Below are 18701 nucleotides of genomic sequence, written 5' to 3'. Positions count from 1 at the left end.
GATATCACTGTAATGAACGGCTGATATCACTGTAATGAATGGGCGATATCACTGTAATGAATGGGCGATATCACTGTAATGAATGGGCGATATCACTGTATTGAATGGATGATATCACTGTAATGAATGGCTGATATCATTGTAATGAATGGCTGATATCACTGTAATGAATGGCTGATATCATTGTAATGAATGGCTGATATCACTGTACTGAATGGATGATATCACTGTTATGAACGGCTGATATCACTGTAATGAATGGGCGATATCACTGTATTGAATGGATGATATCACTGTACTGAATGGATGATATCACTGTAATGAATGGGCGATATCACTGTTATGAACGGCTGATATCACTGTAATGAATGGGCGATATCACTTAATTTAATAGGCGATTTCACTGTAATGAATGGGTTGTATAACTATATAATTGAAAGGTGATAGCACAATAATAAATATGCTTTATCACTAATGAAAAAATTATATCGATATTAAAAATGCATTTATCACCGCTGATATCACCGACGCATAGTGTTACCAATCAAACGTAATTCAAAGAAAACGGACCGTCAGATAAAATTATGTCTTCGGAGCACGTGACTCTGATATACCATAACGTTAACGGTTAATTTTGTACATCGACGGATGCAGCTGGCTGTCACTTTATCACGAAGAACCATATTTACTCTTTTTTTTAAAGACCAAACATTTCAGTCTTTGATATTTAATTTCCAGATTTAGTAAAAACAAAATAGCTCTATAACGACGTGTTTTTGTTTGTTTAAATAAACGTGATTTAGAATGCAAAGGCGAAAGATAAATATGAATATCAGTATTCTTGCTGTCTCAGCCTGTCAACTTCTGCCCCACATAACAATAGGTATGGCTTAGATCCAGGGTTTGTTATGCATTCTTCACTTCATATCATATATATATATATATCAACAATAATCAGGCCAGTTTGTGAGTCATCAACCAGGGAAGCACGTGCCATGGCCAAGATATCTGTATTTCTTCCAGCGCGTGTATGTGTTCTTTGTTGAACTGCATACCACAGAGATGTACCACCCTGGAAAACACAGCCAACATCGTACTGTAGCATACAGACCTTACAACAAACACTTCACCCCACAACAAACATAATTCACTGCAAAAACTAGAGCAGTGCATTACGTACCAAAATATCATTAGACAATCACGTTAACTGGTGACGTCAGCAATTACTTAACGCCGCCTACACCCAGTCAGCAGCCGAACTCTCACAAGGAAATATATAGTGTCCGCGTGATGTTTTGTAACGTTTCCGTGTGTAATCACCTGTAAAAATAAGTGTATAAAACAAGTGACGTAAATCGCTGTCATGTCCGTGTAACTTTTTAAAATTATAACTAAAGGGTCTGAATAATACTGCTTCCAGATATTTTAAGAAAAGACATAATCATTTTTCTTCCATGTCCAAAGGGTCGCCGCAATGATCATTGTCGTGCTCTCGCCGTTGCAAGCTTGCACATCTTTGATTGTTATATAATGAATACAACTTGTTTTGAGGTCTATATAAGAGTTAAAATATTAAACCATTCAGAAATAAAATCAGTATCATCACATGATTTCAGGTTTTCAGAAGAAACAAAGTGCCAAACTCTAATAAATGCTTATGAAATATTTCCAAATAAATTACAAGTATATGATTTTCGTTTCATTATTGAGACTGATTCGATTAGTTGGACAATCAGCGATAACTGGAGAAGAAGTGGAATTGTTTTTTGCGTAAAACAATGATATAAGAAAAATAATGGTTTATAAATCTTGCCAACTGGAGAAGGTAGTGAACTTGGTGTGTTTTTGTTGGTAGGTTCATCCAAACAAACAAACAAACAAACAGACAAGAGGCTGTGGTAGCTGATGAACATGCTGTTATAGATAAAGAAATATACCAGCACCTCAAGTCAAATGTATTAGACTATGCCACGGGATGACATTTGAAATAATTGTATGTAAAGAATCATCCCTTTGTTATTTAGCCAACAGACTGAATGTGCATATCTAAATACATGTATTTAATTGTATAAACCTATTTACAGAGTAATGGACTTTTGACGGAACAATTAATCAATTCCTGGTCAGGTTTGATCTTGACCAGGAACTGTTTGTATAAATAAAGCTCTACAAGTCATTGTCTTGACAGGGAATTTGTTCTGGTGTCGTAATAGTGAAACGTCCCTCCAGTACTTTCGATTTTAAATGAAATCAATAAATCAACTTGACAGCTCCGCGACTCGACTACATACCTAGCTGTATATAGCTTGAGCCTTGCGGCCACATCTGTCAACAGTGCATATGTCGAACTCATTTTACTGAAATCGTTGCAAAACGGTTTCGGAGTGATTTCTATGGTATTAATGAATGAATAACAACAGATCACTTTCACCATATGCCTGTGTATTTAACTGACGGAGATTGTCGTACTTGTTCTGTATTTTTTGTAGCGCACTTAACTAAAATGTGGTTAAAACTAAGTTAGCTCTCCATATTTTTAACTAGGCCTTATGATTTTTACAGTGTTGATAATCATAATATGTCAGTCTCACAAAACAAAACTTATGTAGGCCTAATTAAGGTATAAACTATAAACTATTTAGCTATCCGTCAGGATTCCTTTTCTATTTAAAGAACAGGAAGTGACGCAAATCTTCCAGACGCATCGAGAAAGTTCGGGAAACACCGAGAACGGAAGTTGCCATATATTTAAGTGAAACGTCAGACGGGAGTAGGTCAGTTAGAAACGTAACAGGTTTGAGCATATAGTCTGTGCTGTGAATTACACTGTGCAACATGGGGAAGGACTTTTACAAGATTCTTGGTGTGACCAAGGCATCAACCGACGATGAAATTAAAAAGGGATACAGAAAAATGGCGCTAAAGTATCACCCCGACAAAAACAAGTCACCTGGAGCAGAGGAGAAATTCAAGGAGATAGCCGAGGCATACGATGTACTTAGTGACAAGAAGAAAAGGGAAATATACGATAAGTATGGCGAGGACGGTCTGAAAAATGGTGGTCCCTCAGGGGGCGGGGGTCACCCTGGCCCGGGTACATATAGCTACTCGTTCCAAGGAAACCCTCACGAAACTTTCCGGATGTTTTTCGGTACTGACAATCCCTTTGATAACTTTTTCCACTCCGGATTTGGTGGTCAAGGTATGGGTGGGCCCCGCCAGTACCAGTTTGGACATCCTGGTCAAGAGGATATGGACATTGATGATGATCCTTTTGGATTTGGTGGGCAAGGGATGCACGGACACCATATGGGGCCGCACGTGCGGGGAAGGAAACGTCAAGACCCACCTGTTGTCAAGGACCTGCCTGTATCTCTGGAAGACATTCATAGAGGAACGACTAAAAAACTGAAAATCACAAGACGAGTTTTAAATCCAGATGGTAAAACAACAAGAATAGAGGACAAGATATTAACAATCGATGTAAAACCAGGCTGGAAGGCTGGTACTAAGATCACTTTTCCGAAGGAAGGGGATCAGTCACCAAACAGTGTGCCAGCAGATGTTGTTTTTGTGATAAAGGACAAACCACACACACAGTTTGCGAGGGAAGGTAGTGATATAACATACAAAGCAAAGATTCCACTACGAGATGTAAGTATAAAAAAACGCAAATATGTACCCATGTAGACTAGTGCACACCCAACTTAAAGGGAAATGAACTACACATTTTGAAAAATCACCCTCAAAACATGTTGTAAATTATAAATTGGAAAAATCGAAATGTATTTATAGATTTGACATGATATTATTGTTTTCATTGTATTTGTTAAACCATGGTTAGTGATAATTCGGAAAAGATGAAAGTTTTATTTATACTAAAACTCATATTTAATTTGAATGGAAAATATCAGAGCTCATTATATATTGAATCAACACAGTAAGGGGTAACCGTAATATATCGGTAAAAGAGAATGTACACTATTATAGCCAAAATCATCCTGTTTGTTGTTAAACAAATATGTTGATATCCCTACATGTACAATGCACATTCTTGTGGTAAATAGAACATTCCAGAGATATTTATTGTAATAATATATGTATAATACCCTACAATTCAACTTGTAACTAATAATACACTCTTTGTTACAGTCGCTGTGCGGCACAACAGTTCAAGTACCTACCATCGACGGAAGGAAAATACCTCTCAGATTAACAGATGTAGTTAAACCTAACAGTCTAAAACGAATACAGGGTGAAGGACTTCCACTTCCCAAACAGCCCAACAAACGTGGGGACTTGATAGTTCAATTCGATGTGACATTTCCTAACCACATATCTTCTACAGCCAAGGAAATTTTATCTGACTGCTTGCCCAGGTGATAAGTGGGGCAGTATGACAATTGTAGCATTTGTGATCACTTGGGACGACACTAACAGAGAGACGAATCCCAAGTATGTTACTTGTATGTCCTAATTCAAGAAGTACATTTGTTCGCTGTGGCATTACATTTTAACTAATACATGTGGAATTGTTAAGAGACAGTGCTTTTTATGTCAGGATTTGCTTTTGATACAATAATCGTGCACACCTGTAATTGACCTAACCAGGCTATGCTGTCGGAACCATAGACACACAGCCATGCATGAATCACAATTGGAGTGGAACATATATTACTTAGGATTGTGTGGCTATTATGTCGAATCTTGGAAGGGAGTGATTGAAATAACAAATTGTATCCTCATTATGTATAATCATGAGGTTCACTCCCAGTTAAGCTCTTCAGCAGTTTAATAGTTATGTGTATAAAAGCTTTGCTTGTAAATTCCAGCACTCGTGAGGCGAGTCGTGTTCATATGAACATTGTGGGAGTTTAAATCTTGAAATACAACTTGACCTCTATTGTGAGAGAGAAAGTTTAAAGGCGTACAATAAAGTTTACAATATATACCCAGTAAGCTGATCTCCCACTATGTTGCCTAGCCCTTATTTGGCTATCGACACGCCCTGTTTTATTTACTATGTACAGCAGTGAGCTATGGGGTAAAAATAGCGCCAAATTTGTTTAAATTAATTATAAGTTATTTAACTGAAATCTAGTCTGATTAAATCTAAAATTTATTGGTGTTGTAAAATTATACCATGCTTGAATTAACAGTTCAAAATTAATTGCCCCGTGAGGTCACTATACTGTTCTTGTGTCAAGTGTCCAATATAATTATATTTATTGTATATGTCTGTAATAATATAGATGTATATTTGTGTTAAAAGATTACATATATGTTACTGAAGATCGTTTCAGAATAAAGTAACAAATTAAAGTTAACTTAAATTACAATGAGATTGGTGTTCAATCACCATCAATGCAGACATTGAGTACATTTGCACTAAAAGTTTATAAGTATTATTTCCGTGGTAAGCAAGACTTATAGAAAATAGGTGGGAATACTGCTAACATTGTTATAATTAACTGTATATACGTTTTTATTTTGGGATGAATTGTTTGTTTATTTGGGTATTTAAGTTGTAGATGACATGTTTGTACAGGAGCTCGATCTATATAGGGAAAGGTCATTGTTCAAACATACATACATAACTCGAAGTCCAGTATAGCTAGGTAGCTATATAGTTATTATTAGAATGATGTAGTCAAATATGTCGCCCACCTCCTGGGACATTTTCTAGAGTTTTAACATCAGTGTCTTTAGCCCCCATTATTTATAAAAGATTTAACTGTTTTAGATTTCCTATCACAAAACGTCTGACTATTAGTTATATATAAAAGTATTTATATATGCGAGATGAATATCTGATTAACAGTGCCTAGTACAAATGACCCTGTTAAATTCCTTAAGACATGACAGTAGACGGGACATTGATGAGACAATTTGGGTTTAACAACATAGATGTGTAACTATAATTTATACCAATAAAATCAAAATATGTAAATTTTGTTTCCCAAATTTTGAAATCATGCCAAAATTTCTAAATGTTCCATAATAAATAGAAAAGTGAGCTAGAAAGAACACACAGTCGCTGATCATGTAATGCATGTATCTATAGGTCTGGGTATACTATAGGTATTTACTGACATATATATATACTTTCTATACTAGCTGAGGTCATGGGAACATGATTAAACCTGGGGGTTATGAAGGTTTATATAGGACTATGTATATACCTGCTAGGTAATCGGGGGATCAGTGAGATAGGGCTCCATAAATACAGAAGCTGAAGGCCTCTCTACTCTAGACAAATGTGTACCTGCCAGTACTATTTTTCACTGGTATTCTTAGTGATGTGCCCACACATCTCACTGGTTTAAGCTGTGATGTGCCTGGGGTACTGGAGGAAGGCCAGTTTGTCTCACATTCAGTACAGCTCTGCCTAAACATCATTTGTAGAGGTGTCCAACGTATCGCCTGGAGGGGGGTCCATAATCTGTTGGCATCCTCTAAAACCTGGCATGTCCGCTCAAGTAGTGCTACCTCATTAATATTAATCACTTGTACACATATATAGTTATAAATACACAATGCTGGAAATTTGTGTTATATCACAATTAAATAAAAGTCAGATCTGATCCTAAGTTATGTACCGGAGACAGAGTGAGACTGAATTGGAGGCTGTATTAGTCGAAGACGAGGCCATGTGTTACAGGTTTCTGTCTGATTCACCATCACTCTATCTGTAGAATGTATGGTTAGGCAGCTAACAGCCTATCCTAGTCATATTATTTTGCTGATTTTTTTTTGTGTTACTCTTTTATTTATATAAGATATGAAAGAAATTGTCGATGCTATATAGCAGTATTTGTGTGTGATTTAGTGCAAAAGATTTGGTGAAAGTTGAGTAATCGGAAATGAGAGCTAGTCGATATAAATGTGTATGGCAGCAATTCATTTCATTATACTGTATAAATAAAGAGGCTTGTTAAATTGTATTCCTTGTTTGTATTATATTTATATAATGTACACGTACATATAGTGTATTGAAACTCTAGTAATGAAGTCGAAGGACTACCTATAGCTACATGCTCATACAGTTCCACTTGTGTCACGGTGTTCTGTAGTTTTGTACAGCTGAGTGGACTGGAAGAATTATGATAAAATTGTTTTATGAAAGAGGAAATGGAAGTTCATGATCCATGCAGCAGATGATGAAAACAAAAGTTCCAATTCAGTGAAGTGATGGAACTGTTCTACCATGCAGGAGTCACACATACATTGTGTGACCTGTATATATTGTGACCTAAATCTCAAGTGGCATGTCTCTGTTAACTCCCACAACTCTAATAGGCTGACTTGGCTATAAAATAAAGAAAAAGCCTAGAGCTTCTTTACAAGTGAGTCATCTTCCTTTTAACACGATGTTGTCCTGATGATTAAATGAGTGGAGAATTCTATCATCTAAAGCCGGAAATAAAAGTTCTTGGCTATTTGCATTGTTTAGCTTCAGAAAGACCAACGTGCATTCAAATGTTTCCCTGGAAAGATACCAAACTTGCATTTACATTTTGTGAGAATGTAAAACCATGAACAAAAGGGCTACAAACAAACTGTCCCCCCATGTCTCTCCCCTAGTTTAAAAAATATACTAAGTGGGCATGAGGCTTGATATATATTGACTATACAAGACCTTAGAATGGGATATTCTCCTTTTACCAATGACTAGGATATATTCTCCTTTGACCATAGACTGTGATATTCTCTTTTTTCTGAAGAACTTCCACCTCCTTTGACATATGACTGATATTCTCCTTTGACCGTAGACAGTAATATCCTCCTTTGCCCGCAGACTGTGATAATATCCTTTGACCGCCGCCTGTGATATTCTCCTTTGACCTGAGACTGTGATATTCTCCTTTGACCTGAAACTGTGATATTCTCATTTGACCGTTGACTGTGATATTCTCCTTTGACCGTAGACTGTGATATTCTCATCTGACCTGAGACTGATATTCTCATTTGATCGTAGACTGATATTCTCCTTGACCATGGGCTGTAATATTCTCCTTTGACCTGAAACTGTGATATTATCATTTGACCGTTGACTGTAATATTCTCCTTTGACCTGAAACTGTGTTATTCTCCTTTGACATGAAACTGCGATATTCTCCTTTGACATGAACCTGTGATATTCGCATTTGACCGTTTACTGATATTCTCATTTGACGTGATATTCTCCTTTGACCGTGGCTGTAATGTTCTCCTTTGACCTGAGACTGTGATGTTCTTCTTTGATCGTTGACTGTGATATTCTCTTTTGACATGACACTGTAATATTCTCATTTGACCTGAGACTGTGATATCCTTCTTTGACCTTTGACTGTAATATTCTCTTTTGACCTGAGACGTTGATATTCTCATTTGACCTGAGACTGTGATATTCTTCTTTGACCGTTGACTGTAATATTCTCTTTTGACCTGAGACTGTGATATTCTCCTTTGACTTGACACTGTGATATTCTCCTTTGACTTGACACTGTGATATTCTTATTCGACCTGAGACTGTGATATTCTTCTTTGACCGTTGACTGTGATTTTCTCTTGACCTGAGACGTTGATATTCTCCTTTGACTTGACACTGTGATATTCTCCTTTGACTTGACACTGTGCTATTCTCCTTTGACTTGACACTGTGATATTCTCCTTTGACCTGACACTGTGATATTCTCCTTTGACTTTGGGCTGTGATAATCTTCTTTAATGACTGCATTATGTAAACCTGTTCTATGATTTTTGACTGTGATCCTCTTCTCTTTAAACTTTGGACTGTGATCCTCTTCTCTATAAACTTTGGACTGTGATCCTCTGACACTGTGATATTCTCCTTTGACTTGACACTGTGATATTCTCCTTTGACTTGACACTGTGATATTCTTATTCGACCTGAGACTGTGATATTCTTCTTTGACCGTTGACTGTGATTTTCTCTTGACCTGAGACGTTGATATTCTCCTTTGACTTGACACTGTGATATTCTTATTCGACCTGAGACTGTGATATTCTTCTTTGACCGTTGACTGTGATTTTCTCTTGACCTGAGACGTTGATATTCTCCTTTGACTTGACACTGTGATATTCTCCTTTGACCTGACACTGTGATATTCTCCTTTGACTTTGGGCTGGGATAATCTTCTTTAATGACTGCATTATGTAATCCTGTTCTATGATTTTTGACTGTAAACCTGTTCTATGATTTTTGACTGTGATCCTCTTCTCTTTAAACTTTGGACTGTGATCCTCTTCTCTATTTATTTTGGACTGTGATCGTCTCCTCTATAAACGTTGGACTGTGCCTCTCTTCTCTATAAACTTTGGACTGTGATCGTCTCCTCTCTAAACTTTGGACTGTGACCCTCTTCTCTATAAACTTTGGACTGTAATCCTCTTCTCTATAAACTTTGGACTGTGCTCCTCTTCTCTATTTACTTTGGACTGTGATCGTCTCCTCTATAAACTTTGGACTGTGATCCTCTTTCCTATAAACTTTGGACTGTGATCCTCTTCTCTGTTTACTTTGGACTGTGATCCTCTTCTCTATTTATTTTGGACTGTGATCGTCTCCTCTATAAACTTTGGACTGTGACTCTCTTCTCTATAAGCTTTGGACTGTGATCCACTTCTCTATAAACTTTGGACTGTGATCCTCTCCTCTATAAACTTTGGACTGTGATCCTCTTTCCTATAAACTTTGGACTTTGATCCTCTTCTCTATAAACTTTGGACTGTGATAGTCTCCTCTATAAACTTTGGACTGTGACCATCTTCTTTATTTACTTTTGACTGTGATCATCTTCTCTATTTACTTTGGACTGTGATCGTCTCCTCTATAAACTTTGGACTGTGATCGTCTCCTCTATAAACTTTGGACTGTGACTCTTTTCTCTATAAACTTTGGACTGTGATCCTCTCCTCTATAAACTTTGGACTGTGATCCTCTTTCCTATAAACTTTGGACTGTGATCCTCTTCTCTATAAACTTTGGACTGTGATAGTCTCCTCTATAAACTTTGGACTGTGTCCATCTTCTCTATAAACTTTGGACTGTGATCCACTTCTCTATAAACTTTGGACTGTGATCCTGTCCTCTATAAACTTTGGACTGTGATCGTCTACTCTATTTACTTTGGACTGTGATCCTCTTCTCTATAAACTTTAGACTGTGATCCTCTTCTCTATTTACTTTGCACTGTGATCCTCTTCTCTATTTACTTTGGAGTGATCCTCTTCTCTATAAACCTAGGACTGTGGTCCTCTTCTCTATAAACTTTGGACTGTGATCCTCTGACACTGTGATATTCTCCTTTGACTTGACACTGTGATATTCTTATTCGACCTGAGACTGTGATATTCTCCTTTGACTTGACACTGTGATATTCTTATTCGACCTGAGACTGTGATATTCTTCTTTGACCGTTGACTGTGATTTTCTCTTGACCTGAGACGTTGATATTCTCCTTTGACTTGACACTGTGATATTCTTAGTCGGCCTGAGACTGTGATATTCTTCTTTGACCGTTGACTGTGATTTTCTCTTGACCTGAGACGTTGATATTCTCCTTTGACTTGACACTGTGATATTCTCCTTTGACCTGACACTGTGATATTCTCCTTTGACTTTGGGCTGGGATAATCTTCTTTAATGACTGCATTATGTAAACCTGTTCTATGATTTTTGACTGTGATCATCTTCTCTTTAAACTTTGGACTGTGATCCTCTTCTCTATTTATTTTGGACTGTGATCGTCTCCTCTATAAACTTTGGGCTGTGATCGTCTCCTCTATTTACTTTGGACTGTGATCCTCTTCTCTATAAACTTTGGATTGTGCTCCTCTTCTCTATTTACTTTGGACTGTGATCGTCTCCTCTATAAACTTTGGACTGTGACTCTCTTCTCTATAAACTTTGGACTGTGATCCACTTCTCTATAAACTTTGGACTGTGATCGGCTCCTCTATAAACTTTGTGCTGTGATCATCTTCTATATTTACTTTGGACTGCGATAGGCATCTCTATAAAATTTGGACTGCGATTGGCGTCTCTATAAAATTTGGACTGTGATCCGCTTCTCTATTTACTTGGGACTGTGATCGTCTCCTCTATTTACTTTGGACTGTGATATTCTCCTTTGACATGAAACTGTGATATTCTCCTCTATAAACTTTGGATTGTGCTCCTCTTCTCTATTTGCTTTGGACTGTGATCTTCTCCTCTATAAACTTTGGACTGTGATCATCTTCTCTATTTACTTTGGAGTGCGATAGGCGTCTCTATAAAATTTGGACTGCGATAGGCGTCTCTATAAAATTTGGACTGTGATCCTCTTCTCTATAACTTTGGACTGTGATAGTCTCCTCTATAAACTTTGGACTGTGACCATCTTCTCTATAAACTTTGGACTGTGATCCTCTTCTCTATAAACTTTGGACTGTGATCCTCTTCTCTATTTATTTTGGACTGTGATCCTCTTCTCTATTTATTTTGGACTGTGATCCTCTTCTCTATAAGCTTTGGACTGTGATCCTCTCCTCTATAAACTTTGGACTGTGATCGTCTATTTACTTTTGGTTGTGATAGTCTCCTCTATAAACTTTGGACTGTGATCATCTTCTCTATTTACTTTGGACTGCGATAGGCGTCTCTATAAAATTTGGACTGTGATCGCCTTCTCTATTTACTTTGGACTGTGATCCTCTTCTCTATAAACTTTGGACTGTGATAGTCTCCTCTATAAACTTTGGACTGTGACCATCTTCTCTATAAACTTTGGACTGTGATCCTCTTTTCTATAAACTTTGGACTGTGATCCTCTTCTCTATTTACTCTGGACTGTGACCATCTTCTTTATTTACTTTTGACTGTGATCATCTTCTCTATTTACTTTGGACTGTGATCGTCTCCTCTATAAACTTTGGACTGTGATCCTCTTCTCTATTTATTTTGGACTGTGATCCTCTTCTCTATAAACTTTGGACTCTGATCCTCTTCTCTATTTACTTTGGACTGTGATCCTATTCTCTATAAACTTTGGACTGTGATCGTCTCCTCTATTTACTTTGGACTGTGATCATCTTCTCTATTTACTTTGGACTGTGATATAAACTTTGGACTGTGATCATCTTCTCTATTGACTTTGGACTGCGATAGGCGTCTCTATAAAATTTGGACTGTGATCGCCTTCTCTATTTACTTTGGACTGTGATCCTCTTCTTTATTTACTTTGGAGTGATCCTCTTCTCTATAAACCTAGGACTGTGATCCTCTTCTCTATAAACTTTGGACTCTGATCCTCTTCTCTATAAACTTTGGACTGTGATCGTCTCCTCTCTAAACTTTGGACTGTGACCCTCTTCTCTATAAACTTTGGACTGTGATCCTCTTTCCTATAAACTTTGGACTGTGATCCTCTTCTCTATTTATTTTGGACTGTGATCCTCTCCTCTATAAACTTTGGACTGTGATCATCTTCTCTATTGACTTTGGACTGCGATAGGCGTCTCTATAAAATTTGGACTGTGATCCTCTTCTCTATAACTTTGGACTGTGATAGTCTCCTCTATAAACTTTGGACTGTAACCTTATGTCTATTTACTTTGGACTGTGATCGTCTCCTCTATAAATTTTAGACTGCGATCGTCTCCTCTATTTACTTTGGACTCTGATCGTCTCCTCTATTTACGTTGGACTGTGATCGTCTTCTCTATTTACTTTGGACTGTGATCATCTTCTCTATTTACTTTGGACTGTGATATAAACTTTGGACTGTGATCATCTTCTCTATTGACTTTGGACTGCGATAGGCGTCTCTATAAAATTTGGAATGTGATCGCCTTCTCTATTTACTTTGGACTGTGATCCTCTTCTCTATTTACTTTGGACTGTGATCTTCTTCTCTATAAACTTTGGACTGTGATCCTCTTTTCTATAAACTTTGGACTGTGATCCTATTCTCTATTTACTCTGGACTGTGACCATCTTCTTTATTTACTTTTGACTGTGATTTTCTTCTCTATTTACTTTGGACTGTGATCGTCTCCTCTATAAACTTTGGACTGTGATCATCTTCTCTATTGACTTTGGACTGCGATAGGCGTCTCTATAAAATTTGGACTGTGATCGCCTTCTCTATTTACTTTGGACTGTGATCCTCTTCTTTATTTACTTTGGAGTGATCCTCTTCTCTATAAACCTAGGACTGTGGTTCTCTTCTCTATAAACTTTGGACTGTGATCGTCTCCTCTATTTACTTTGGACTGTGATCCTCTTCTCTATTTATTTTGGACTGTGATCGTCTCCTTTATAAACTTTGGACTGTGGTCCTCTTCTCTATAAACTTTGGACTGTGATCCTCTTCTCTATTTACTTTGGACTGTGATCTTCTTCTCTATAAACTTTGGACTGTGATCCTCTTCTCTATTTACTTTGGACTGTGATCCTATTCTCTATAAACTTTGGACTGTGATCGCCTCCTCTATTTACTTTGGACTGTGATCGCCTCCTCTATTTACTTTGGACTGTGATCGTCTTCTTATTTAATTTTGACAGTGATCGTCTCCTCTATAAACTTTTGACTGTGATAGTCTCCTCTATAAACTTTGGACTGTGATCCTCTTTTCTATTTACCTTGGACTGCGATCGTCTCCTCTATAAACTTTGAACTGTGATCCTCTTCTCTATTTACTTTTGACTGTGATAGTCTCCTCTATAAACTTTGGACTGTGGTCCTCTTCTCTATTTACTTCGGACTTTGATCATTTACTCTATTGATCTTGAATTGTTATAATTACAGTAATCACCCTTTAGAGTGTCCTCTGTAAACTGTATCGACTTGTACTACCATTTACCATTCATTGTGGACTGTGATAAACTTTTCGTTGACTGTGATGATATATAATTATATTCACATATATGTTTTAAAAAATTAGCATACATTAAAATGCCATGGTATTTGACACGTAAAGTGTTATTTTATGTGTTGCCTTTGTTTGTAAATAAACGTCTGTAATGCAGACAAAAACACGCACCTCCTTCTGTGTGGGAGTACAGATGTACTTGTCTGCAATGAAATTTGGTATACATGTACTGCACGCCGTCTAGGATGGATAGCGCCCAGCATCGCGGGCACTCTACAGAATGATAATACTCCGCTTCATCAAAGTCAACTCAAGGTTATAGGACACTTGTCTTTGTTTAGTTAACCCGTGGATGGTTTTGATACCATCCAGGTAGGTTCTGTGGACAAATGTGTGTATAAAAATGCTATAATTTAAAAAATAACTTTTCATAAAAAGGCTGCTGCCACTACACAATACGTAACAGGGGAGTGATGTTTTTTTGGTGTTTTTTTTTGCTGCAATAAAATCACGGCTTTTCGAACAAGACAAGAACTCGACTGGTACCAACATGTTTTACTCCGAGGTCACACTGTTTGTAAGATGAACGCAAGGCAAACTGATGATTGTACCTTTAAGATGTGGTAAAAGATACAGTATGGCAAAAATAAAGTGCATTGCACAATTCAGCTGCCGTCTCCTGATAGGACACACCGCTGATGCTTCGGGCAATAAAGATTGGAATCAAAATTGTTCTAAACTAATGCTGAAACAATAGCAGAAGGTAAAAAAAACACACCATTAATTTGACTAATTTTAAAAATGTAAAGTGTGTAAATAACGAATGGTGCCATCATTCAAAAGAAATATCTGTGTCTACCAAGGCTAAGGCAAACTTTGGGGACTAAAGAATCGACCAGCAAAATCTACAACCTTGTATTTCGAACGTTAGTCACATACCTATGATTGCATCTTTTAAATTTGTTAATAGATACAGTATTCCAAAAATGCCCTGTACAGATGGCTCGTTCTCCGAGGCCTCGTCAGTGACGCTTAATCAGCAACGCACAAACAGCTGATATAAACTACCGTTTATAACGATCACACCAGGAGATTAGTCAGACATGTTAAATTTGATACGCGATAGAACCAGATGCTTGTGAAAAAGAGGACATAGTTATATGGCTCCTCATGTATTTGTTTTTAAAAACTAAATGGCTATGTTTTATTGCTTAAATATGTATAGGTTACAGTTTACATACAGAAGGCCTATTTCCGGTCTGTTCTGTCATCAAACTAAGTAATATTGAATTCTACTGGAAAAATGTATCAAAACTTTGCAACTGAAGTACTGTATCAGTCTTGAATGTCGTCATACATCTTTAAACGATTCAATTTCAAATTGGTCTTCGGTTTGATTGGTTCGTTAGTGTGAAATACAGGGTGATGCATATATACTTTATGCTGTTTATGACGTTTCATTCATTAATGGCATGTTGGATACATATTACCAAAATTTTATGTGTGTAATCGCACGTCTTCTGGAAATCTTTCAGATACAAGGTGTTAGACTTTGCTGGTGCATTTCTTAGTCACCGGGGTTTGCCGTAACCTCGATAGCCACAGTTATTTCTCTTGAGCAGTGACACAGCTCGTAATACACTTGAACAATTATTAACTTACATAACCAGCGCTCCTTTAAATTCTGACATTTATGTAAACACAGGTACTGTGATGTAAATAAGGGGTATTACGCATATTTCCTCTGTTTCAACAGTAATTTAGACCAATTTGGGTTTTCATTCAAGAAATACACATTAGAGAATAATTAATTCCTAAATTCTTCGACTCCATCGCCAAAGCAAAACCTCACCCTATAAAGTCCTATATTTCCGTCCAAAATACTACACCATCTCCGAGACTTCTCTACACGCTCTGCAAAGAACGACGAGTCTTCAAGAAACATAAAATCCTCAAAATTAAACTCTTCTTCTTCTTCTTCTCCTTCTTCAGAAACACAAATTATTCAGTCTTAAACTCCCGCTCAGAGAGGCAACACACTTTCAAGCGTCCACCACTCCTTGAAAAACCCCATCTCACCCTGGAGTCTTCTTCTCCCCCTCCATAAAACAAACTTATCCTCATGAAATCTATATCCGTTTAAAATGCACTGTTCTACCGTATCATCGAAACTTTGACATGCCGTGCAAAGAAACACTCAATCCCCTATTTTTCGTTCAAAGAAACACCAAACCCTAAACTCACCCCCCGAAGAAACACCATTTTTTCACCACTTCTTCAAGTCCTTGAGTCACCCTTAAAAGACACGAGCTATCCTCGAGTCCTGTACTTATCCTAAAATCCTCAAGAATTACGCAAGCCTTTGATCTTCTACAGAACCCCAGCCCCCTTTCCTCAACGAAACATCCCATCCTCGAGTCTTCTACAACTAATCAACCAACTAAAAATAAATTCCGTCCTCGAGTCGTCTAACCCCATCTAAAGAAACGTTCGATTATCGAGTCTTGTACTCTCAACAAATCATTTGCAAGTCTTCTATACAACGTTTCCATTTTAATAAGCTCAATTCTCTAATACCTTCTACCTACTTTCCATCAGAAAATGCATCTTTTATAACAACAAAATTGTAACGTTATGGAAGGTTTTATATTTATCTTTCCCCTTGCTGTATTTAAGGTTACTAAGTGATTGCTCTCATTCGAATGACCTCGTACGTTACTACCACTGCCGAGTCCGAAACGGAGGAAATAGCAATATCGTGCAGTACAGTGTCAACTTTTTCTTCACAAAAATAGAAACTGTTACAAGACTTCTACACCCCACAATGAAAACTCTACCATCAGGTCTTCTATACGCCTTACAAAGGATACCAAGCTCCACGAGTTTCATACAGCCCTTGCTGAGTAACATTCCATAGATTCTTCTACTGCTTCAGTTGTAAACGCGAAGAAGGGCTCAACTCAGTTTTTTATACCTCGAGAATTCTCCCTTATACTTGTGAGAAAAATAAAGCATCCGAAAGAGTTTTTTAGTCACTTACCTTGTCAATTTTGTTTCATCTCTCAATGGTCAATTCTATTTCTACTTCGAAGGCCTTGAAACCCATTTTTGTAAGGCTCTCATTTTGGCCCTATGCATTATAATATTTGGATAACACCAATACTTCAAGTGTAGGAATGAGTGTAAAGGCCCTGAGTTTTTGATGATGAAACTTGGTAAGCATCTACAATACACGGATATAAGGTTGAGCCTATGTGGTTGAAATTGAGGAAAATCTGCGCTTATTTTATTTGCACATTGTACTAGGATAGGTTGACGGTTTCAGCACAAAAGCTTTATCAAATGTGATTGATTCTAATGAAATTGGTCAATGTATTATGAAATGTTCAGTTTGCATTTCAGCAAAATATGAATATGTTATCCTTTTTCTGAGAAAGAACTGAAGAATCCTTGCCATATTTCACAAGTTGGTTTCCGTTGGTCTTTCTTGCGACTTTTTTTAAAATTTGATCGCTATTCTTCAAAAGTACAGGGGAATATTTCTGGAATTTGTATCAAGGCTCCTCTTGGTGTTTGGTTGTTCAGCTTCATCAGAAAAAAGGTAATGGCACAAGGCAGACATATTGACCGTTGACCATTTAAGTTTGTGATCATTTATTTTTTAGAATAGAATACAGAAATATTTTCCCAAATATTCAATTTTTTTTCATATCCCATTTTGAGTTTGACCAGAAGAGAAAGATGGATGTAAGAAATCAGAAACAAGAAATACAATCATTTACACACTACTATTTTAGACAAGATATCAAAAGAAATATTCACTTTGAGAGGTAAATGTCAAGCACAGCAGTATGACGGTGCATTGACAGAGTTGATTATACCCATCAAAGGACTGGTTGGCTCTTATTGGTGCTAATCGGATCCACAGCCTGTTGTCCTGTTGTTTTGTAGTCACCCTCTGAAAGTCCACTTCAGCTTATACTGAACCATACTGCACAGCAACCTCTAAAAGTCCTCTTCTGCTTATACTGAACCATACTGCACAGCAACCCCTAAAAGTCCTCTTCAGTAAGTCAAGTCATCACCTGGCTGTCACTTTGCTCTATTGCAATAAGTCTAATATCATATCATACACAACAGAATCAACGGGAACCTTACGTGGAATTTAGAAAAAAAAATCCCTCCATTACATCAAGGCAAAGAACGTCCAAGAGACGAAAAGTGATTTGAACCATGTTATGAAGCAATTAAGTTTCACATTGTTGTCATCTTTAAAATCCATGTTGGCCATCATACAAAGTCTGGATTAAGTGGCTCCTATCAAAATTTGAAAGCAAAGGCGATGAGAAGCAAATGAACAAAATATGGTCCATTTGTCCAGAATGTCCACAGTGATCTCATCCAAGCCATCTAGCTACTTGGCTTCTTATTGTCCAGTCTTCTAAGAAACACATCATCGAGTCTTCCATTCTTCCTTCAAAGAAACCCGCTATATTCAATCCTTAGTTGTTCAACTTAAAAATATATCTCATTCGAATATACTTCTTCCCTTCAAAGAAACACCTAACCGTTAAGTCTTCTACTCACTCTTTAAAAGAGACATATTTGACTTCTTCGCCCTCTAAAACAATACGTCAAACACGTGTCTTTTACACGACTTCTAAAGAAAACTCCCCATCGTCAAGTCATTTATTCCACTTCTAAAGAAATCTCCCCATCCTCAAGTCATTTACTCCACTTCTAAAGAAAACTCCCCATCCTCAAGTCATTTATTCCACTTCTAAAGAAATCTCCCCATCCCCAAGTCATTTACTCCACTTCTAAAGAAAACTCCCCATCCT

At 37.2% G+C, this 18701-nt stretch overlaps 1 protein-coding gene across 1 annotated transcript; it reads left to right on the top strand.

Moving 5' to 3' along the window:
• Positions 1–2714: 2714 nt before the first annotated feature.
• Positions 2715–6944, top strand: LOC110462537 (dnaJ homolog subfamily B member 4-like). Its single transcript, XM_021516519.1, has 2 exons — positions 2715–3654; positions 4153–6944. Exons 1-2 carry the CDS (start codon positions 2836–2838, stop codon positions 4381–4383), a joined length of 1050 nt encoding a protein of 349 aa, XP_021372194.1. The 5' UTR covers positions 2715–2835; the 3' UTR covers positions 4384–6944.
• The last annotated feature ends 11757 nt before the right edge of the window (positions 6945–18701 follow it).

This window comes from Mizuhopecten yessoensis, unplaced genomic scaffold (genome assembly GCF_002113885.1).
Source record: "Mizuhopecten yessoensis strain PY_sf001 unplaced genomic scaffold, ASM211388v2 scaffold10799, whole genome shotgun sequence".
NCBI classification, from domain to species: domain Eukaryota; kingdom Metazoa; phylum Mollusca; class Bivalvia; order Pectinida; family Pectinidae; genus Mizuhopecten; species Mizuhopecten yessoensis.
Note: the sequence above shows the minus strand (reverse complement) of the source record. Positions and strands in the feature narration are given on the sequence as shown.